Raw genomic sequence first — 25,018 nt, forward strand, 5'->3', positions numbered from 1 at the left:
AAGCAAGCACTTTACTGACGGAACCATTTTCCTAGACTGAGAACCACCGCATTAGGGTTTGCATTTTTAAAAGAAGTCTTATTTTTTAAAAAATATTTTATTCATCAGGGGGGGGGGGCCGAGGGGTGGGAGATGGGCGTGTCAGGACCTCTAGCCACTGCAAAGGAATGTGTCACCTTACATGGTACTGGAGAATCGAACTTGGGTTCTTAAGCTTCAGAGGAAAGCGCTTTAACCATTAAGCCATTTCTCCAGCCCTATTTTTTTAGAAAAATATTTTCTTACTTATTAGAGACATTAAAAATGGGCGCACCAGGGTCTCTAGCAACTGCAAATAAACTTCAGAAGTATGCACCGACGTATGCATCACCTTGTGCATCTGGCTTACATGGGTCCTGGGAAATCCCACCAGGGCCTTTAAGCTTTGCAGGCAAGCGCCTTATCCATGAAACCATCTTTCCAGCCCAGGTTCTGAGGTGGGTTTTTTTTTTTTTTTTTTTTTTTGTGTGTGTGTGTGTTTTGCCCGTCCATGTGTTTGATATGTGTGCATCTGTGTATGCACATGTGTGTGGAGGCCAGTGGTCAATGTCAGGTCAATTGCTCTTCACCTTATTCTTTGAGACAGAGTCTTTCTGAATTTACAGCTCACCAGGTTAGCCCGCCATGAGCCCCAGGGATTCCGTGTAGCCACCTCCTTGGCACTGGGCTTAGAGGCAGGCATGCCTGGATTGAGACCCAAACTCTTGGTTGTATAGCAAACACGTTATCAACAGCTATCTCTTCAACCTTGTTTTTGTGTTTAGATATTTTTATATATAGGCAAACATTATACATTAAGGAAATTGGGTCTTGGCTTGATGAATAAAGGTTCTTTTTTAAGAGTGTGGGTTTTAAATTTTAACTGTTGATGAGACCTCTGTCCATGCACGAATTAAAAGAACTCTTACTAAAGAATTGTGTGTGTGCGCGCGTGTGCTTATAAAGGCCTTCCTTTATTCTAAGATTAAAAAAAAATTATGATCTCATTTTGGATTCTTGAGGGGAAAGGAGTGTTGTAAACATTGATAGGAATTTAGGCTTATTTTACTCCCTGAACACTGTGCATTTTGTTTAAAAGAATGAGGTAGATTTTGACCAGTTGAAATTAATGTTAAGATACTATATTGAAAAAAATGAACCTTGATATCCTCAAGAAATACTATATTGTATAAAATGTGTCCCTATATGTGGATTAGTTTTCCTTCTTAAGTTGTCTCTTTGACATATGTCTAAGATCTGTATACATGTCTGTCTGGAACATTAAAAAAGGATTTGTATTGTGTTTCATGTTACTTATTCATGTGCCAGTTCCATACTTAACAGTACAGTTATATATGAGCTATTTTTTTTTTAGGTAGCTATATAGCTAGCCCAGGCTAGTCTCAGGCTGGCCTCCTGAACTCACAGTAATCCTCCTGCCTCAGCCTCCCAAGTGCTGGGATTAAAGGCATGTACTACTGTACTCTGCAACTTTCTTTTCTTTTTCCTTTCCTTTTTCTTTTTTGCAAGGAGAGAGGGAGGGAGAGAATATGGTTGCCAGGGCCTCTAGTGGCTGCAAATGAACTCCAGATGCATGTTGTCAGTTTCTGCATCTGGCTTTATGTGGGTACTAGGGAATCAAACCTGGGTCATTAGGCTTTGTCGGCAAGTGCATTAACCATTTAGCTATCTTTCCAGCCCTCCTTTCTTATTTTCAATGACTGCTGATTTTGGATCTCTTTTATTTTCCATACAACTTTTAGGATTTGCTTGTCAAGAGTCCCAAAAGCAGCCACTTAGGATTTTATTTGATTCAGTATATCAATTTGGGGAGAATTAACATTTTTACAAGTATTATGTCTTCCTATATGTGACCATAATATGTTCTATCCTATTTGGGTCTGTTTTAGGATTTTTCTTGATAAGTGATTAAGTACTATACAATTTTAAAATTCCATATGAATAAATATTTTGGGATGGTGTTTATTCTGACTTGGATTTGATGTTAAAAGGTAGAATTATACCTCCTTTATTTTATCTATTTATTTTTGCTCAAGATAGGGTCTCACTTTAGCCCAGGCTTTCCTGGAACTCTCTCTGTAATCATAGGCTGGCTTCAAACTCACAACAATCCTCCTACATTTGCCTCCCAAGTACTGGAATGAAAGGCATGTGCCACCATACCCGGCCTTCCTTCTACCTCCTTTAAATAATACAACTTTAGCTGGGTGTGGTGGCGCACGCCTTTAGTCCCAGTACTCAGGGAAGCATAGGTAGGAGGATTGCCCTCAGTTCAAGACCACCCTGAGACTACATAATGAATTTCAGGTCAGCCTGAGCCTGAGTGAAACCCTACCATGAAAACTCAAAAATAAATAAATAACCCAACTTTAAATCTCAGTGACACCACACTGTATCACTACCTATCATTCCTTGGAATAGATCTAAAAAGATTGTGTAACTTCTCATTATTTGAAAAATTTTTTAGCTCCTGGTAAAATCACTATCATAATTCCTAATAATTTTAATATTCTTATTATTGATCTTTCCAATAACTTGATTCTTGAATTTTCTATTGATTATATTACCACATACTATCTTAGCTACTCCTTTGACCTTTTTTTTCCTTTTTATTGACAGCTTCCATACTTACAGAAAATAAACCGTAATAATTCTCTCCCCTCCCCCACCTTCCCCTTCAGAGATATGCACACCATCATATCCCCACCCTCTTTCCATTAGTTTTTTATTTTGGTGTCATCATCTCTTCCTCCTATTATAAGGGTCTTGTGAATATAGTGCTAGGCACTGTGAGGTCATGGATATCAAGGCCAATTTCTGTATGACCTTTTATTTTTTCTGAGGTAGGGTCTCACTCTAACCTGGGTTGATCTGGAATTCACTCTGTATTCTCAGGGTGGCCTCGAACCCATAGCAATCCTTCTACCCCTGCCTCCTGAGTGTTGGGATTAAAGGCACGTACAACCATGCCTGGCCCTATGGCCGTTTTTTTAATTTATGTCAATGCCTGCGTTGGTACACTTTGGAGAGAAACATATAACAGTACTCTGGTTTCACTTTACAGTCATAGCAGCTTTTATTTCAACTGGGCTGCTGTTTGCCCAGTAAACTTCTTCATCCTCTCCCATTCACTTATATGTGTTTTTTATATATTTTTCTCTGTGCTCTCAAGTCTGATTCTTTCTCCACATCCTCATTCATAGTTGATGACCTTAGGTACGGTTTCACTCAGTAATGAGAAGTTTCAGAAGCTCATAACAACACATCTACTCGCCTACCCACATCTTGCACTCTGAATGTTCTGCTGAACCTCCTGCTTCATTGGTGAACCTTTACAGCTCCTGGTAGCCACTCATCTGCTCTCTGCTTCTGTGACATCACCTTCTTTCACTTCACGTGTGAGAACATGTGCTGCTATTATTGTATATAGCATAATGTATCTTCTATTACATTGGATGAACCTTGTATACATTTATCTTACAGCTGACTTCTCCCTCTTTTTAGCACCCCCTGTTTCTTGTCTGTCTGTGTTCTTCCATGGCATTTATGCATTTGATGTAATGTCATGTATGTATTTTTCATTTCAGGGCTGTTTTCTTTAACTAGAATAAGTTCCATGCAAGAAGGACTTTCTTTTTTTAACTTGTAATAGCTTTGTTCCCACCAATTTAAATAGTGACATTTCTTCTTAAATTTTTTTAAACAGTATTTTTTTATTATTTATTTATTTGAGAGTGACAGACACAGAGAGAAAGACAGATAGAGGGAGAGAGAGAGAATGGGCGCGCCAGGGCTTCCAACCACTGCAAATGAACTCCAGACGTGTGCGCCCCCTTGTGCATCTGGCTAACGTGGGACCTGGGGAACTGAGCCTCGAACCAGGGTCCTTAGGCTTCACAGGCAAGCACTTAACCGCTAAGCCATCTCTCCAGCCCTTCTTAAAATTTTTAATTGACATGTAATAATTGTACATATTTGTGGAGTATAATGTGGTATTTCAACTCAAATAGATCAGAGTAACTGACATATCATTCTTCAAACATTTATCATTCTTTGTGTTTGGAACATTGGAAGCCCTCTTTATGAGCTATTTTTTTTCAAATTTTACTTATTTATTAAAGGAAGGGAGGGAGGAAGGGGGGGGGAGAAAGAGAGAAAATGTGTGGGCCAGTGCCTCTAGCTATTGTAAACTAACTCCAGATGTATGGGCCACCATGTGTATCTATCTGGGTTATGTGGATACTGGGGAATCAAACCTGGGTTCTTAGGCTTTGCAGGCGAGTGCCTTAACTTCTAAGCCATCTCTCCAGCCCCCTACTAGCTATTTTGGAATATATAATTGATTGTTGTCAACCATTGTTATCCTATACTATACTATAGAATATTAGAAGACATTGCCTATGCACCTTAAGCATCTTTTTTTTCCATGCTGATTCTATCCTTCCCAGCTCCTGGTAGCCACTATTCTGCTCTCTACTTCTATGATATCAACTTCTTTAGTTTCCACATGTAAGTGAAAACATGTGTTGTTTTTATTTTATATAACATAAGGCTCTCCAGGCTCAACCACATTCTATTGTGAAACAGGACTGTGGTGAATGTGAGGGTGTAGATAATTTCTTCAACACACTGACTTCCTTTCCTTTGGATATATACCCAGTAGTGGAATTTCTGGTTCATATGATAATTCTGTTATTAACTTTCTTTTTCAGTTATGTCCATACAATCTAAATAATGACTATACTAACATATTCCCTACAATTGTGTGTCTTACTATTTTCCTTTCATTATCAAGGATTTTTGTCCATTGTGGTTACTGCTATATTTTGAGCATCTAGATGATATTGTTAAATATTAATACTTTTTACTGTTACTGTTTCCAGTAAGGTGAAGAACATCATAGTGGACATGTCAGTGGTTCAGCAAGATCTCGATCTAGACAGCTCTGAAGGTGTGGAAGTCAGTGTAGATACTGAAGAAGAGCTCATGAAAGAATGTGAAGAAATGTGGGACGACATGGAGAAAGTAAGTGTTGAGATTAAAGTAACAAACTTGCATGAAATTTAAATCAATGCCTAGAATACACAGGAAACAATACTAATTCCCAAAAGCTATTTTTATATATGATAATCACTTATATAGCTTTTAGACTAACAGAAATTCATTTATGAAATTTTATGCTAGATGTTATAGAAAACAAAATGAAAACACTTCCTGTTGTCAAGGTGATTATCTCATTTAATATCATATATATATAAACACATACCTCTTATATAATAATATATATCTTATATAATATTATGTGTAATATAATATTTGCAACATTATGGTAAAAGTGCAAAAACTATACTTCACAAGAATATTTAACTGAGTCTGAAGCATCCAGTAGTCATCCTGTTAAGCCATAGAGACCTAAATCCTATCATTGCAAGAAGAATAAATTCAAGAGATATTGTAAAGGAGGGAACAAAACGACCCAAAAGTGAACAAATGTTAACTGTATTGGATTGTTTCAGGTACATGGTTTAGGCCCGTAGATGGTTGGTTAGATTAGTACCCCAAATAGAAATTTAGAAGTTTGGCTGATCATGGTGGCACACGCCTTTAACCCCAGCACTCAGGTGGCAGAGGAGGAGGAGGATTGCCAAGAGTGCAAGGCCACCCTGAGACTACATAGTGAATTCCAGGTCAGCCTGGACTAGAGTGACACTGTACTTTGAAAAAGCAAAAAAAAAAAAAAAGATACAAATTTGAAAAACAAGTAATTATAAATTATGAGTGAAAACATGAAATTAATATAGCAAATGGTGAGCTTGGAACTATATACAGTTTTTATTTTTGTGATATAGAACTACTTCTGATATACTACATTATTGGCAAAATTTGTTAACATGTTCTTTTTGTAAAGTGTAAAGTGTTACTGCACGGCAGATTAAAGGAACTTTTTTTAAAGGAGCTTATTTTTAAAAAGCATTTTAGTTGGGGGGCTGGAGAGATAGCTTAGTGGTTAAGCGCTTGCCAGTGTAGCCTAAGAACCCCAGTTCAAGGCTCGATTCCCCAGGACCCACATAAAGCCAGATGCACAAGGGGGCACATGCATCTGGAGTTCGTTTACAGTGGCTGGAGGTCCTGGCGAGCCCATTCTTTCTTTCTCTCTCAAATAATAATAATAAAAAAAAATTTAAACATAAATTCTTTGGTACTTTATATCAGTGTATTTACTAGATAACTTACATAATCTTGTTTGTATTATTTCAGTATAAAAACAGCTTCAAAAATTTTATAGAAAAGTTCTCAAATTAGAAATAAAAATAAAAAAGGATTTTTACCTCAGCTATAATCATTATTAAGAGTTGGATTTTTTTATAGGCCACTAATACATTGTCTTTTGAAGAGTTGATTTTCTTATGATCTTAACTAAATTTTTGGTTTATTTTATTTTTCTATAGTACTTTGCCTCTTGTTCTCTTATCTCCCCCACCCCCCATTATGTAGCTCCTAATCCATACTAGCTGTTAGGTTCTTTTTACTTTTCTCACTTTCATTCTAGTATCCACTCCCATCCCTTCCCCTAGAACAAGAGATGGAACCACTTGCTGGGCGTAGTGGTACACGCCTTTAATCCCAGCACTCGGGAGGCAGAGGTAGGAGAATTGCCTTGAGTTCGAGGCCACCCTGAGACTACATAGTGAATTTCAGGTCAGCCTGGACTAGAGTGAGACCCTACCTTGAATGCCCTCTCCCCCCTCCCCAAAAAAAGAGATGCTACCACTCAGCAATATCTCCAGCCCTTTCTTCTCCCTTTGTTGTATTCTCTTTGGAGACTGACTGCCTTCCTGATTCTCTTGCTTGGAAAGTACAAAATTTAATTAGACTCATATTTATTTGTATATTGTTTTATTTTTTTTTCTTTTTCTTTTTTTAAAATTTTTTATTTATTTATTTGAGAGTGACAGACAGAGAGAGAAGGACAGATAGAGGGAGAGAGAGAGAATGGGCACGCCAGGGCTTCCAGCCACTGCAAACGAACTCCAGACGCGAGTGCCCCCTTGTGCATCTGGCTAACGTGGGACCTGGGGAACTGAGCCTTGAACCGGGGTCCTTAGGCTTCACAGGCAAGTGCTTAACCGCTAAGCCATCTCTCCAGCCCTGTATATTGTTTTAAATGAGCATTATATTGAAGAGGCGAGTATCTATGACTTATTGTATGACTTGTTTTTCTTTGCTTTTGAAAAAGTGTCAGAATAAATTATCACTTTTTGGAACTGAGACACTCACTAATTCAAATGCTCAGGTATGTACTTATCTTTCTCCCTGACCAATAGCTAAGTAGAATCATTATTTTTGGAAAAAATATATCTGTTTATATTCATCATAAGTATAGCAGCTTTATTGATATCTGTATTCTTTTTTCTTAAAATATTTTTATTTGTGAGGAGGGGGGAGAGGGAGAGAGAGGGAATATGGCCATACCAGAGCTTCTTACCACTGTACAAAAATTGAGGTGCATGCACCATTTTGTGCATCTGGCTTTTTGTGGGTACCAGCGAATTGAACCTGGGTCGGCAGGCTTTGTAAACAAGCAGTTTAACTATTAAGCCATCTTCCAAGCCCAATTTCCGTATTCTTAAACATTAGAAAGCTCCTTGCTCTAAGAGTTAGGAGATAGTCTAAAAAAATTTGGAAACAATCTATTGTAAATAAACAAGGAGCCTCATTACTGTGTTTTAACTGCCATGCATACATTTGTCAGCATATGTGTGTGATGTCTGTGTGTACATGCATGTCCCAGTGTGGTGTATGCATATGTGAATGTGGGTGTGTAAATGCCTGTGTGCATGTGAGTGTGGAGGTCTTCTTTAATTGCTCTACTCCCTTTTTTTTTTTACACCTTAATTTTTGGGGCAGGGTCTGTCATTGCCCTTACAGCTCACAGATTCAGCTAGACTTGCTAGCTAGCAAGTCTGTCTCCATGTCCCCTAGTGGGATTATAGTTACAGGTACAGGCTACTACGCCTGACATTTTACATGGGTGCTGGTGATTTGAATCACTAGAGATTGGGTTTACAATCCAGCTGAGTGAATAATTTCCATGTAGTAAGCCAAACATTGGCTTCATATATATCTGAAACCATGCAGTATTGTAAATAATCCACAGTATGTTGTTTTCTAATGAGTTAAGGGTCCCCCAAGACCATTCACGGGTTTAGTGATTCTCTAAGATGACTCACAGGACTTAGTGTGTAGTAACTTGTGACTGAGATCTTTTATAGTTAAAGGATACAGAGCAAATGAAACAATGGGCAAAGGCATTTGAGGTGAATTCCAGAAGAATCCAGTGAACTTTTAAGAGCTCTTCCCCAGTGGCCTTATAAGATCTGGTTAAATTCTATCAATTTCTGATATGTTGTTTACCAGGAATCCCCATTAGAGACTCTGTTCATACTTTTAACATCCTCTGTCTAGCAGGTATCAAAATAACCAAATGGTAATCAGGTGTTCAGCATAAACTATTCTTTGCACAAATAGTTTATAGTTTGCTTGTTGGGAACTGGATAATCAGGGTTCTCTAGAGGAACAGGACGAATAGAATGAATTGTATCAAAAAGGGAGTTTATTGCCTTTGCTTATGGCAGTCCAACAATAATAGTCTGCAGGCTTGTGCATTCATTAGCCCAGTAGCTGCTCAGTCAGTCCATGTGGCTAGATGCCTCAACACTCCCAATCCAGCACTGAAGGCCTGAAGGCTTCCTGGAGAGCTGCTATCTTTAGATCACTTTGGAAGGCTGAGGAAACTTAGTTCCAAAACCAATGAAGGATAGCTGGACAGAATAGATGCAAGTGCCAGTGAGCGCTCACCAGCAAGCAGCACAGGCAGCCAGGTGGGAGGAAGGGGCTCTTTGCTTCCATAACTTGTATACATAATGCCCTCTCTGAGGGCCACCACCCTGGGAAAGGGCTCACTCTGGGGAAAGGACTTCCTCCTTCAGTTAATCCTTCTTGGAAGCAACTTCTGAAACCCAACCAAGAGAGTAATGTCAGTGGATTCCTAAATAGATCAAGTTGACAACAGTAACCATCACAGGAACCATCTTGAAATAACTACATTCACAAATCTGACTTAAAGTCCAGTATAAGCAGATGTTTCCAGATATAGCAGTTTCAGTCCTTTCTTTGTTAGCACATTTCATATCAATCCATTTTCTGGCTTTTGTGTTTTAGAGATAGTGTGTCATGTAGCTGTAGCCCAGGCTGACCTTGAACTTGATATGTAACTGAGACTGGCTTTGTACTGCTGATCCTCTTGCCTCTACTTCCTGAGTGCTGGAATTACAAATATATGTCACTCTTCCTGGCCTCAGTCTGTTTTCAAAAACAGATAAGTTTTAACTGAGAAAAATGACAGGATTTCTCAATTTCTGTGCCTAATTGCTTTAGAAATACTGCAATTATTTGTATATTTTATAATGTGTTTAGTTTTAAAGCAGAATCAGATATAAAATCCTACTGGTCTTTGACAAGCTAAGGCCTGTAATGTATTAATATAGTAATATATTTAAGAAAATAAAAATTGCATGGATCTTTTTGTTGGGAGGGAAGGGATATAAAAATGAAGGTCATGAGCTGGCAAGATGGTTCCATTTGTGTTTCCTTCTCAAGTATGAGGACCTGAGTTCAGATTTCCACAACCCATATCACATCTGGGTGTGGTGGGACATAACTGTAATCCCAGTGCTGGGGAGGTGGGGATATGAGTTTACTAGCTAGCTAGTCTAGATGAATCAGTGAGCTTTGAGGTCAGTGAAGCACACATATGCTCAAAAGAAAGGAATATTGGTAATTTCATATGTCATAGTCTTACCTGGTTTATTATTCTTAAAAAGTTATTTCTTCCTAGCAATAACATTTTAAAATCACTTTATAGTTCCTAAAACCTTTTCTCATACATTAAGCTTTCTTTTGCTAATGATTTCAAATATATGTAAATACATTTTAATTCATACGTTCATGATTTTTTATTTTATTTAATTTTTTTGGCTTTTCAAGGTAGGGTCTCACTCTAGGTCAGGCTGATCTGGAGTTCTGTGTAGTCTCAGAGTGGCCTGAAACTCATGGTGCTCCTCCTGCCTCTCTGTCTTCCGATTGCTGGGATTAAGGGTGCGCGTCACCATGCCCGGTTTAGGTGTGTGTGTATTTTTTCTGATCTATTTCAACAGGCAGTTTTATGATACAAAGGATATTTAACTTTAAACAAACATAGACTTTAATCTTATAGTCACAGGCAACAGATTTTCACATTGGTTTGTAATTTAAAAGCAAAAATACTAACATAATTTATCTGGCTAAGGGATACACAATTGCAAATTACATATATGTAGAAAAACTGGTTTTTATATGTATGTGGCTTGTGGAAACAGCCTCATAATTATCTCTATATATATGTTTAAGTTTGTTTTTAGCAGCATAACTAAAAGCAGTTACAGATTTTTGAAAGGACATAGAAAGAAAAAGAACATATTTAAGGTAAATTTGACTAAAAATCCTGGCAAGACAGCATGCTTTTTTTTTTTTAAGGGTTGTTTTTGGTTTTTTTTGTTTTGTTTTGTTTTGAGGCAGGGTCTCATTGTAGTTCAGGCTGACCTGGAATTCACTATGTAGCCTAAGGGTGGCCTTGAACTCACAGTGATCCTTTTACTTCTGCCTCCTGAGTGCTGGGATTAAAGGTGAGTGACGCCATTGCCTGGCTCAATTATTTTATATTTTTACACAAGGTCTTGTTATATTGTCATCTTATTTTTTAGTTTAAGGTAAACATATTTAGGAAATAAACTTAATGTTCTTTGGTTATTTTAGTTTTAATGGTAAAACAGAATTCTTGTGGGGGTTTTTTGTGTATTTATGTGTGTGTGTTGGGCAAGTGGATATGTATATATTTTTTTAATTTTAGGGAGAACGAGAGAGAGAGAAAAAGAGAATTGGTGCGCCAGGGCCTCAGCCACTGAAATTGAACTTCAGACACTTGTGTTATCTAGTGGGCATGGGCGACCTTGTGCTTGCCTCACCTTTGTGTGTCTGGCTTATGTGGGATCTGGAGAGTCGAACATAGTCCTTAGACTTCACAGGCAAGCACCTTAAGCACTAAGCCATCTCTCCAGCCCCTGGCTATATGTATATATTTGTATGTGTTTGAGTGCGTGTGTGAGTGGGGCCAGAGGTCCATGTCAGGTGTCTTCCTCAGTTGCTTTCCATCTTACTCTTTGAGGCAGGATCTCTCACTGAACCCAAAGCCCACTGATTAGGCTACACGCGCTAACCAGTAAGCCCAAGGGATTCCCTACCTCTATCTCCCCAGCACTGGGATTACTGGCATGCATCATCATGCCTGATGTTTTATATCAGTAATCTGAAATACTCATGCTTGCACAGCAAGTGCTTTACCTACTAAACCATCTTCCTAGCTCAGAATTCATTATTTTTAATAGTGTACTTTATTATTGGTATAGTAGGTAATTTATTGTGTTCATAATGATATTTAATAATTTATTGGTGCTATTTTGTTACCTACTTATGTTAGAAGTAGTATTAAAGTTTGTTTACATATGTGAATAGTTGCCAGTATTCCATAAGAAATAACTTTGTCTCTTATTCTTTTATAGCTCTCATTACTAATTATGCAAGTGAAATGTTTGACTGCTGAACTTGGTCAATGGCACAAAAAAACTCTTGAAAGTAAGATTATTTGGGGATTTGTATTTGTGTAGACAAATTAATGGCAAGGTAAATAAATGACCTCAAGAATAATTACAAGATCCATTTGTCCTTGAAATTGTCCAAGTTCAATTCATACTAGGAAACTATACCATTTTTCTTTGTTTTACAAAATGTTTTTGATAATTTTATTGTAGATAATATAACTGTCTTAGATTATATTATAACCTAGACCATAAAAACTTTATAATGTTCATTATCTTATCTTCACAGACACTACACTGTCTTATAATGTTCATTATCTTATCCTCATGGACACTACACTATCTTGTATTCAGTTGAATTCCCATAAATTGATAATGAATGAAACTTATGTACTGTTTTTGGTATTTTTTAAAGAATTTATTGTTCTTTTCTTTTTTTATGTGTTTATTTTTTAGATTAATTAATTTTATTAGTTATGTACATACTCAATGTGTAAGCAGCACATGTTGGTACCACCCTTACCTTCATCCCTGTCCCCCTCTCTGAAGGGACCCTCTTAATTGGGGGTGCCAGCTGTCCCTGTGGAGACTATGGGTCATGCATTGTGGTGGTAGCCATCAGTTAAGGGGAAGAGGCAATGTCTCTGTATGTAATGTCCCAACTTGTTACTCTTAACAATTTTTCCATCCCCTCTTCCGTGAATTTCCATGAGTCATGTTAGCTTTCTTTTAGGTCTACTTCAGTGGTGATGGGCTCTTGGGAATCTTTGTGTCTCTGGATCTCTGGTTTGGGAGGAGTGGAGTGTCCTCAGTGTCTATCTCCTTCCCCCTTCTGCTGACCAGGTTCATCATGAAAGCAGCACTCTTGCTTAGTTCCCCAAGTACTCTGTGGTTTCAGCTGGGGCCCTGGTGAGACGCGATGGGCTGATTCTCTCCTCAGGTTCTGTTCTTTCTTTGACTCTATCTCAGTCTTCCTGGTAGCTCCACTTATAGGCATGCTCCATTGTGCCCACCTGTTGTACATTTCTTCACTTGCCTGTTGCATACTGGAGATTTTACTTCAAAAGCTAAAAGCCTTAGTCTTCTATGTGTAGGGGGCACCCTTTGTATTTATATTACATTACCCCGGGTCCCCTCCATCCCCCCCCCCCCCCAGGTAGGGTCTCGCTCTAGCCCAGGCTGACCTGGAATTCACTCGGTAGTCTTAGAGTGGACTTGAACTTATGGCAGTCCTCCTACCTCAGCCTCCCAAGTGCTGGGATTAAAGGCTTGTGCCACGACACCCAGACTTAATGTACTTCATTATGTACTGATTATGTGGTTTTTGCGCATCTCTTGGCTTTTCCAACTGGAGCCAAACACATTTTTTTGCCTTTATCTGAAGACTAGAAGATGATTTAAAGTTTTATGGTTGTAATACCTAATTAGTAGATTTTTATTTAAATTGAGAGGCTAAGCACATCTGGACCATATATGTCTGTATCTGGTTTTTTATTTGGGGTGCACACACTTTTTTTTTTCACACCACATCTTCCTTCTTTTTCTTCTTTTGAGTTCTCCAACTTCCACTCTTTACTCCTCTTCCTCAGCTTATTCTCTGTGCCAGTTTTGATGATTTCCCCAGGCAGTAGTTCTAGGCTAATTATTCTCTTCCTAGGTAGTTTTGTTCACATTTTTGTTTTAATTACTTTGCTCATGCAAATTCCTCAGTTGTTCCACATCTTCAATACTGCCTCATGGCCTTTAACTTTAGTACTTCAGGTAGGCGTGTAATGGTTTACAGTGTGGGTTTTAAAAATTTTTTCAGTATTTTATTTTTATTTACTTATTTGAGAGAGAGATACAGAAATAGGCAGGAAAGAGAAAATGGGCACACCAGGGCCTCCAGCCACTGCAAATGAATTCCAGATGCATGTGCCACCTTGTGCCTCTGACTTAAGTGGGTCCTGGGGAGTTGAACCAAGGTCCTTTGGCTTTGCAGGCAAGCACCTTAACCACTAAGCCATCTCTCCAGCCCTACAGTTGTGGTTTTTAAATTTGCCTTAGATTATATATCCTGTTGCCTTCACAAAAGTACACCTGAGCGTTCCAAGGTTGCTCTTAGTCAGCTGATAAGGGTATTAGTGTTCTCCAAATGGTGTACCTGCTTTACTATCTTTTATTATTATTTTACTTTTTTTTTTTTTTTTTTTGGTTTTTTGAGGTAGTGTCTCAGTGTAGCCCAGGCTGCCAGGCTGACCTGGAATTCACTCTGCAGGCCCAGGCTGGCCTTGAACTCATGGCGATCCTCCTACCTCTACCTTGCAAGTCCTGGTATTAAAGGTATGCACCACCATACCCAGCTTGATTTTACTTTTTGAGGCATTGTCAAACTGTGTATTTTAGACTGTCTCAGAATGTGGAATTGTCCTGTCTCCTGTCTCCAAGTGCTAGGATTGTAAGTGCATGTCACTATGCCTGGCCTGTGCTCACCTTTAGTCCTTCTTATGTATATTATGCCAGGGTGGTATCTTCAGCTCCTGATTACATGTGTTCCTGGTGATGGATCATATATGGAATCATGACTTTGGTATTAGTTACTGAGGTGGTAACAAAGGGTCTTACAAAATACTGTGGACTTGGGGCTTAAACAGTGGAAGTTTAGTCATATTTCTGAATGCTAGCATTCTAAATACAAGTTGTTAGTAAGGTTAGTTTCTTTGGGGATTCTCCTTACCTTTAGGTATATTGTTAGGTTTTCTTTACTAAGAAAATACCTGCAGTAAGTAACTTCAGACTAAAAGGTACTAGAAGTTCCAATCCATGGTTGGGTGCATCTGTTTTCATTTGAGGTAGGGGTGCTGGATGACAGTGGTGGGGGACACGTGGCAGAACAGACTGTTCCGGTCATGAGCATCACAGTAGAAGAGACCGAGGTCCCACAATCCCTTTCAAAGGCATGCAAACGACCTTTCATAAGACCTTGTCCCCAAAAGGTCCGTGGCACCTCCAGTTGAGTCAGTCTTGGGGCCTTTTGAGACTATTTAACCAAACTTTAGAAACCATCTTTTTCTTTTGTCTGCGTGTAGTCTTCCTTCTGTCTGTTGAATTTCATTGGATTGGTGCTCACCCTAATGACCTCATGTTAGTTGCCTCTTTAAATAACCCAGTTCCAAATACAGTCACATTCTGAGGTAGTAGTATTAGATTTCAACATAAGAATTTTAGGGTTAGGAACATAATGCAGTCCAATATATATTTAAACTACTCTCCAACACTGGACCCACATCTTTGTACCTTTTGGAACATCCCTTCTAAAATACCCTACAGGTGCCTCCAATTTATGAACTGTTCTCTACTTCCTGATCTGTTGAGTCTGTTGAGCTGCATATTGAAGAGTTCTTCCATATCCTTTCTTTTTCGTGTTGCATAGATAGCCTGTATGTTGAGCCCAACTGCCACTTCATTCTCTCATCATGCTCTCTTGACTACAATGATTTTTTTTAACTATAGAAAAGTTTAAACTTGAAGAAAAGTTAAGAGAAAAACTTAATGAGCCCTAGTAGATTCAAAGACCAAATTCAAGCAATTATCAGAATTTTCTAATCCTTCTAAGGACTTTTTTCAAAGTGCCATTAAAGAAAACATGTCTATTATCTCAAAAGTTCTGTAGGTTAGAATCTGTGCACATTAAACTTCACATTCCTGTGGGTCAGGAATGTGTACATAACTTAGCTCCGTCCTCTGTACAATGATCTTAGGATTACAATGATGATTCTTCTTGGTGACGTTGCTAAGGGGCTTGCATCTACTTCAGAGCTTTTCTAAATTGTTGGCAGCATTTATTTCCTTTCAATAATAAGATTCATGGAACGTCATTCTATATTTTTGTTCTTTTGGTTTGTTTTTCCTTTCTAACATTCCGAAACTCCCTCTTATTGTTTCTCCTCAAGAACTTCAAAGAACTGATATGTTAGTGACCTGTTCTGTTAAATTTTGTCCAAGAGTGGCTTTGTTTCTTCCTCATTCACAGACTGTTTTCATTGAAATGGCAATTCATTGTTAACCCTTTGACAACGTTTCCCTGTTTCCTAATAGGAAAGTTGTTGTTTATAGTTTCTCCCTCATAGGATTTTTTTTTAGGGGGTATGCTGTTGTCAAGACTTTCCTTTGTCTGTTTATCAAAAGATAAATTACAATGTATCTTGAGATGGATTTCTTTTGGTTAACCCTCTCTGATATTCACTCATATTCTTAAATCTATGAGTTAATGTCTTTTGCAAAATTTGAGAAACTTTCAGTTTCTACATATTTTTTAATTACTTCCCATAGTTTTTCTCCTCTACTGAAATTCCAGTAACATAAACCTTAAGATTTTTATTATAGTTACACATGTTTCTAAAGTTCTAAATTTTTTAAGTTATTTTTTAAAATAAATATTTTATTTTATTTATTTATGAGAGAGAGAGAATGAGCATGGCAAGGCCTCTAGCCAGTACAAAAAAGCTCCAGATTCATCAGCATCTGGCTTATGTGGATTCTGAGGAGTTGAACCTAGGTCCTTGACCTTTTCAGACTAGCACCTTAACTGTTAAGACGTTGCTCCAGTCTGAGACTTACATATATACACACACACACACACACACACACATATATATATATTTATATTTATATATTTATATATATATGCGCACACGCACACACACACACACACACACACACACACACACACATATATATATATATATGATTTTGCTTTCTTGTAGTAACACCCCTGACAGAGGATGTTCTGATAACATTAGGAAAAGAAGAGGTAAGTCATTTATGAATTTGTAATAATCTCAAATAATTTATAACTAGAACTGTTTTATATTGGTCTATGACAAAGAAATAAGATTTTCTATAAGACTATTAAAATTATCATTTTCATATTTTAGGTAAACTGAATATTTTTAAAGATTTGAACCCAACTTTATGTCAAAGCTATTTCTAGTGTTAGTGGTTAAACTTGAATCATGAATCTAGTTTTGAGTTTTAAAGTCTCTTCACAATAATAAGCAAATGTAGTTAAATGACTATTTGCATATACCTAAGTAAATATTTGTGGCCCACTAACAAACTTGTTTGTTGAAATCTAGCCTCAAGTATGATGATATTAAGGAGTGATTAGATTGGAGAGTAGATCCCTCGTATATTGAATGAAGGCCCTCATAAGTGGCCAAGACACTAACATTTTATCATGTGAAGACATAGCAAGAAGGCATCTTCTATTAGGATTCTTCTCTTGTTAGACAGTACATCAGTTGGCATTTTAATCTCGTGCTTTCTAGTCTTCAAATTTGTCAGAAATAAGTTTTATTTTTCACAAACATATTGTGAAAAATGTGGAAGTGGCTTTAGGACTAGGTAATTGATAATTTGATGAGGATGCCTGAAAAGGTCATGCCATGAGAACTTTAAAGGCATTTCTGGTGATGACTCAGAAGAGAGAAAGGCAATAGAAAAAGCCTGAATTTTATTACAGAGTGCTTTAGTAATCCTTAACAAATTGTTAGTGGGAATACGCTGGATTTAATTAGCTGACATCACAGTGATCCTCTTGTCTCAACCTCCTGAGCGCTGGGTGTAAGCTACCACCCAGCTATGTAATACATATCTTTAACTTATCACTGACTGAAATTGAAAGTTGGTGGAAACCCTTTTCATTCAAAAAAAATGGAATGAGTTAATATGTTCTATAAAGGAAAGCATAGTTAATAAAGTCCAGAGATTATTGTAATCACATAGTCTTTTTTGTCAGATATAACATGCTTTGGGGCCTTTGTATTTATTTTTCCCTCTGCCTGGAATGATCACCAGGTAGTAACTTCATTTATCTTTTATCTTTTTTGTAATTTTTCATGGTGTGTGGGTGTATATGTGTAGAGGCCAAGGGAGAATACCAGTCTTTTGTGTTATTTCCCTGATACTGAGTCCTCACAGAACTTGGAGTTCCTGCTGCTTTTCTCGGCTAGACTGGCTGAGTAGTGAGCCTCAGCATTCCTCTTGTCTCTGCCTCCTCAGTGCTGGGTTATATTCATGTGCAGCATCCCCTGCTTTTTATATGAATGTGGTGATCCAAGCTAGGCCTCTATGCTTGTGCAGCAAGTGCTCTTACCCACAGAACCATCTCCAGTCTTTTGTCTTTATTTATCTTTTCTGCTATTAAGATGTTACCTAAAGAAAGAGATTTTTCTGTGTCTTAATTCCTAAAGAATCCTTGTGACTTTACTGTTATTTTGACTTATTTTTTCTTTATGGTACATGGCACATGCCACTGGCTGTAATAACTTTGCTGGTTTTTCTGGATCCCTGTTTTGTTTTCTTTACCTTTGTATCTCTGTATCATTTAACAATGCTTGCTAGCCAGAAGAATGGGTCAAATAAATAATGAATGAATGATATCCATTTGTCTGTCTCATGCTTGTATGTTACCATTAGAAAAAGGACCTGATCTACCAGATTACTGAAAACACTTAATTTAACTTCGGCTTGAAATTAAATATGTGTCTCAGACTTCTTGTATTTTATATCTTAATACTAGAATATCACCAAATACTTTGCACCTACCTGTCTTGAAAGTCTTCCTGGTAGGAATGTTTACTATTTTGGCTCTGAATTACATTATCTTACAGCAGGGTACAAATTGAACTACTGTTTAGGAACAACATATTAAGATTAAAGACTAAGCAATTGATTTGAATTATTTTGTTTTAGTTCCAAAAATTGAGACAAGATCTTGAAATGGTACTAACTACTCTTCAGTCAAAGAATGAAAAGTTAAAGGAAGACTTAGAAAGGTATATGTTATATGTATATGTTATAATTCCCTTCATTATTGGTAAATTTAGAGTTGGCATTTAAAGTTTTACTTGGCATGTTTTCTTTTGTTTTTCTTTTTTAAAGGGAGCAACAGTGGTTGAATGAACAGGAACAAATAATGGAATCTCTTAATTTATTACATGGTGAATTGAAAAATCAGGTTGGGACATGTTCTGAATCAAGGTAACTAATTTTGTGTTTTCAATTTTTAAAATAGAAACTTTTTTTTTTTTTTTTTGAGAGCGACAGACATAGAGAGAAAGACAGATAGAAGGAGAGAGAGAGAATGGGTGCGCCAGGGCTTCCAGCCTCTGCAAACGAACTCCAGACGCGTGTGCCCACTTGTGCATCTGGCTAACGTGGGACCTGGGGAAGCGAGCCTCGAACCGGTGTCCTTAGGCTTCACAGGCAAGCACTTAACTGCTAAGCCATCTCTCCAGCCCTACCTTTTCTTATTTTTTATGTTATGCTTTGTTATTTTTATTTATGTACTTATTTATATAATTGTTTATTTTTGGTTTTTCAAGATAGGGTTTCACTCTATTCATTGTAGTCCAGGCTGACCTGGAATTTACTATGTAGTGTCAGGTTGGCCTCGAACTTAAAAGTGATCCTCGTACCTCTGCCTCCCGAACTCTGGGATTAAAAGGTGTGTGCTACCACACCTGGCAGAAACTTTTTTTGAAAAGGTAATTTTTTAAATGAAATGTAGATTAAAAAGGAAGATTACATCAGAAATTATGAGCTTTTCCAGCTTTTAGTTTGTATAAACTTTAAATTAATTAATTAATTAATTAATTTATTTATTTATTTATTTATTTGTGAGGAGGGTGAAAGGAAGAGAGAGTATATGATTACGTCAGAGCATCAGTCACTATACTGTACTCCAGGTGCGTGCTTCTGGCTTTATGTAGGTACTGGAGAATTGAACCTTGCCCAGTAGGCTTTGCAAGCAAGCACTTTACCTGTTGATCCAGTTTCCCAGCCCTAGTTTATGTAAACTTTTATGAATGGCTTAACTTGTACTATTAGTTCTCTTCATGTTATAGAAAATACTATTTTTGCCATGTGTGGTGGAGTATGCCTTTAATCCTAGCACTTAGGTGGCAAAGGAGGGATCACCATGTTGGAGGCCACCCTGAGACTACATAATGAATTCCAGGTCAGCCTGGGCTAGAGTGAAACCCTACCTCAAAAAAACAAAAACAAACAAAAACCCACTATTTTCATAAAGCAAGTTATTTGGTTGAATCAAATAGAATTTCACTAGTTTCTGAACAAGTTTATGAATAACCAGGCACATGTGTACTTGTATATTATTAGATATTTCTCTTTTTAATAGAATCCTTAATGAGCTGAAAACTAAAATAATTAGCATTAAGAAATTCAAGGAGAAAATCTTGATCACCTTGGGCAAGTTTCTAGAAGACCATTTTCCTCTGCCACATGGAAATATTAAAAAGAAACGGGTAAGTTTTAAGAAGACATTCACGTAGGTTATTATATTTGAAAAATTGTTTTAGGTAAGTGCAAAGCAAAGTGTATAACATATCTTGAAGACATACATAAGGGTACATGTGCACAAATATACCTTCATCACCTTGTATTTACTAAAATATTAAAAGCTGCCAGATCCTTCAATAAAATGGGACTAAATATATATATATATATGTATATATATATATATATATATATATATATTTTTTTTTTTTTGGTTTTTCGAGGTAGGGTCTCACTCTGGCCCAGACTGACCTGGAATTCACTATGGAGTCTCAGGGTGGCCTTGAACTCATGACGATCCTCCTACCTCTGCCTCCCGAGTGCTGGGATTAAAGGCGTGTGCCACCACGCCCGGCTAAGGGACTAAATATATTTTATGTATCCATATGATGATAAAAATAGTTTAGTGTATTAAAAACTACCCCCCAAAAAAGAGTAATGTGCTCATAACAGTATTGCTTAATGTCTAAAACACATACAGAAAATCCATTAGTACTTGTGTCTTCTAGGGAAAGTTCTTGTCACCATTGTTTTTTTTGTTCTATTTCCCCACTGTTTCTTGGTAAGGGCTTCTGACTTATGGAATACAACTTCTCATTATAGCCTCAACTTTTATAGCCTCAACTTTTCAGGGAGTTTTTTTCCTCAAAAAAAGGTGTTATTTTGGGTGGGCCTGTACCCTTATGACCTCATTTGACAATTAATTACCTAACTAAGGCCTTATTTCCAAATATAGTCACAGCTTTAGCATATAACATTTTAAGATACTCCACACACAACAGTAGGATTTAATTATTATAGCACTAAGCATAACTATTTAGGAAAGAAGCATAAAACAATTATATGTTTATTGTAAGTTATGTTACATTTATGGATAATGTGAGTTAATTTATTTATTTGAGAGAGGGACAGATAGAAAATGGGCACACCAGGGTCTCTAACCACTGCAGTCAAACTCTAGACCCATGTGCCATCTTGTGCATCTGTCTTATGTGGGTCCTGGGGAATCGAACCTGGGTCTTTAGGCTTCAACAGGCAAGTGCCTTAACCACCAAGTCATCTCACTTGCCCTTGAGTTGCATTTTGTAATAAAAAAGTTACCACTATTGTAGAAGATGTTTCTATTACATTATACATTTATGAATCTAAATTAAATTATGAATCTAAATAAGGTTATTACTTTCAGAATTCTTCTTACATCATCTAATTATGACTTTGACTTTAGTTACTATGGAATGTTGCAAGTAAAATATAGTCTAAATCTTATTATATAGTTCAATATTCTGCCTATGTTAATTGTTGTTTACATTTCTTTCAAAGAAAAACATTCAAGAATCAACAGCACAGCTGATAACACTGAATGAAATATTAGAGGTAAGGAGAGTTTGTCACTTTTTTCTTTTGGCTTAGATCTAGCCATTTATAAAAAGTCACTGGTGAACAATTATCCTCAGACTTCAAAAATACTATTAAAATTGTTGGATTATTTATTAGATATTTATCAATGTATATTACTTTTTTCTCAATTTTTATTAACATTTTCCATGATTATAAAAAAAAAATCCCATGGTAATAATTCTCCCCTCCCCCCCACTTTTCCCTTTGAAATCTCATTCTCCATCATATCTCCTCCCCATCTCAATCAGTCTTTTATTTTAATGTCATGATCTTTTCCTCCTCTTATGATGGTCTTGTGTAGGTTATATTAAATATTTTTAAAATTTGTCTTTAGTATAAAGGTAATTTTTTTTCTATGTAGCGTTAGAGAGAATATTGTCAGTTTTTAAAAGAACATGAAATTAAAGCCTAACCCTTACTCATATTCCTTAAATTTGTTAAAGCTAGACTTTAAAAGTTTCTCATAATGCTATTTGATATTTGCATAGTGAAATCTTATGATAGAGTATTGATAGATTTTTTTTTAGGTGATAGCTTTCCCTAAAGTAACCAGGAATAACTAGGATTCGATATAAAGCTTTCCTTAAATGACATGTTTCTTTTGTGTTAGTGGAAAGACTGAGCAATTCCAGCCTGACGTTTATTTTGTTTTGTAAATGAGTATCCTACACATTTAAAAAGTTTTTAAATTTCAGCAAGATTACTAAGTATATTAAGTACTTTTTTTTAAGAAAATCTTAATATGGCAATCCATCAAAAAATAGTGTGGAAAATAAAATATTCAATGAAAAAGAGACACTAATGTGCCCTCAAGAAATAAATGTTGACAAATTTAAGAGTATTTTCAGGAAGCATGCTTGGATATAGAAGTCTCAGATTTGGTACCAGTCTTTCTTCGTAATGAATATGCTGCTTAGGAAATCAAAATACAGGTATTTATTGGATTTATAACCAGAATCTTTAAATATTTGTAGTTTTTTCACCTTACACTGAAACTGTTTTCATGGATGGCTTATCTTTTATATTCTCTTTAATCCAGGCTGACCTGGAACTCACAGCAATTTTCCTACCTCAGCCTACCAAGTGTTGAGATAGTAGATATGATCCACCATGTCTGGCTTAGGTGAAGCCCATGCTAGCCACAAATTCATGGTCCTTTACAAATTCATTGTTCTTTATAGCATTTTCTTACCGGCATAGACCACTACAATTGACTTTTTGCTGTTTAGTTTTTTTGAGGTAGTGTTTCAGTCAAGCCCAAGCTAACCTGGAACTATATAGTCCTACTCTGGCCTCAAACTTACAGGGTCCTCCTACCTCTGCCTCCCAAGTGAGTTCTGAATTAAAGGTGGGTGCCACCACACCTAGCTTGTTTTTCTACGTTAATAAAAAAGTCACTTTATGTGGAAAATATTAAAAAGTATTAACTGAAACACATGAGAATAATTTTTTAATGGCATGCTATAAAGACAATCTAAAACTTAGAAAATTAAATGTTTCTGAAGTTCATGTTATTTATGTTAAAGATAACTGGTACTTAAATTTATTGAAAAAGTTAATACATAATAAATCATTTAGCTCTTTCTACTAAAATTTTAATTAATTACAATTAGAAATGAAAAGCATCCTATAAAGCCTAGGGCTTCTTCTGTACCACATTTATATCCCTGGCTTAGAAAATTTTTAATTGTATTACAATAACAAAGCACTCTAAAGTAGAAGTATATTTAATTCTTTTTATAATTATTATAATAATTATTATTTGGATTTTTAAGGTAGGGTTTCATTGTAGCTCAGGATCACCTGGAATTCACTATATAGTCTCAGGGTAGACTCAAACTCACAGCAATCATCCTGCTGTTGCCTCCCGAGTGTTGGAATTAAAGGCGTTCATCACCACGCCAGGCAGAAATATATTTAATACTTTAACATCATACTAAAAGTGAGGCCCATTTTTTCCTTGCTGCAGGATACAAGGCTTGAAATGAGAATACTCTTGGTAGTTGACATTTTTATGTCACAAATTGGGATGATAGTGTGAAGTAAGATTGAAATTCTGATTTGGTAGGTTAATTTTATTCACTTTTGTATCACTTTATAGTTATATAAATTAGGTATTTTCTTTCCATGTTCCCTAAAATAATGTTTTTCACTTAAACCTTGGCCAGACAGTTCATTTTCTGCCCCTAGTTCTGACCTGATGAGGAAATCCCTAAATAGCTATGATTTCTCGTTTCAAAATTTATGAAGGAACTGGGAAGCAGGTGAAGAGGCAAAATAGTAATAAACATTTAGCATTTCGCTGCATTCTATAAAATATCGGTATTCAAAGAATTTTATATATTTATTTCTTGAGACAAACCTTTCCAAATGCCAGTGGACTTGGAGAAGATAGGTGTTTATTAATCTTACTGGAGACCTTCTGTGAGCTTTCTTATGGTAACAGCACTTTTTCTATTAATTGTTTTAGTTAGCATATGAAATTGTGAATTTCATTGTGACATTTTCATAGATATCTTTTTATAGTGCTCTTATTTACCCAATCCAACACCCTTTTTCATCCCTGTCTTTCCCCCTTTGTCCTCTTCCTCTTCCCCTCAAATAGCCTTTTCTTCTTCCATCACTTTCTATTTTTCATCACTGTCCTTGCCCTTCATACCTTTTTCTACCTTCATAACTATGCCATGTCATATATACATGTCATATATAGAGATACATATTTATATTTCAATCTTGACTCCACATATGAGAGTCAACATGAGGTATTCTAAGTTTGCCTTACATTGCTTAATATGACAATCTCTAGTTTTGTCCATTTCCCTATAAATGACATAATTTAATTTTTTACAGTTGAGTAAAATTCTATTGTCTATGATGACATTTTCTTTATCAGTTCATCTCCATTTTTAGTGCCTTAGAACCTAATAACAAGAGACCACACCCATGTGGCATGTTGTTTGGGAAATGCTACCCTGTATAATTAATTAAATCAAACACTAAAAATTTCTAAGTTTTGGTTGTAAGCCTTTAACAACTTTGATAAACTAATTGTAGATATTCTGGGGCTGGAAAGATGGCCAAGTATTAGGGCACTTGCCTACAAAACCTGACAACCCAGGTTCAATTCCCCAATGCACATGTAAAGCCAGATGCACAAAGTGGTACATGCTTCTGGAGTTCATTAGCAGCCTTGGTGTACCAGTTGTCTTTCTCTGCTTGAAAATAAATAAATAATTTTAAAAATACAGGTATTCTGGGTAAAATTAAAAGAAGTGATGATTGATGGTAAAACTGACTACTTTGAAGAATTACAGAACTATAAAATTGATGAATTCTTTTTCCTAAAAATATTGAGGTTCTTGTTAACTTTTTTCCGGAACTTTGTGTGTATTTTGTTGATTTTTAACCCCCCCCCCAACCATAATGAAGATGAAGCCTATGTGTGCTATCAAAGGGCTCTGACACTGAGCTATAGATTTAATCTTTATGATTACTTACCCTAAAAAAAGTTTTTATCCCAAGAAAAGTGGGAGAATTGTAAATGTTTT

General features: G+C 36.5%; 1 protein-coding gene across 4 annotated transcripts in view; it reads left to right on the plus strand.

Moving 5' to 3' along the window:
- Window positions 1–25,018, plus strand: part of Cenpk (centromere protein K) — a 51,152-nt gene that overhangs the window by 708 nt on the left and 25,426 nt on the right. For 2 of the 4 annotated variants that reach the window (XM_045138941.1, XM_045138938.1), the window contains exons 2-9: window positions 4,923–5,064; window positions 7,277–7,333; window positions 11,697–11,769; window positions 16,478–16,524; window positions 18,468–18,550; window positions 18,657–18,755; window positions 19,915–20,041; window positions 21,393–21,446. In XM_045138941.1, the coding sequence (XP_044994876.1) occupies window positions 4,948–5,064; window positions 7,277–7,333; window positions 11,697–11,769; window positions 16,478–16,524; window positions 18,468–18,550; window positions 18,657–18,755; window positions 19,915–20,041; window positions 21,393–21,446 (657 nt within the window). In that variant the 5' untranslated portion in view covers window positions 4,923–4,947. The remainder of the gene's footprint in view (window positions 1–4,922; window positions 5,065–7,276; window positions 7,334–11,696; window positions 11,770–16,477; window positions 16,525–18,467; window positions 18,551–18,656; window positions 18,756–19,914; window positions 20,042–21,392; window positions 21,447–25,018) is intronic. The other 2 variants (XM_045138939.1, XM_045138940.1) reach the window with 2 other exon arrangements.

The sequence above is a fragment of the Jaculus jaculus genome, chromosome 20 (assembly GCF_020740685.1).
Source record: "Jaculus jaculus isolate mJacJac1 chromosome 20, mJacJac1.mat.Y.cur, whole genome shotgun sequence".
Lineage (NCBI taxonomy): Eukaryota > Metazoa > Chordata > Mammalia > Rodentia > Dipodidae > Jaculus > Jaculus jaculus.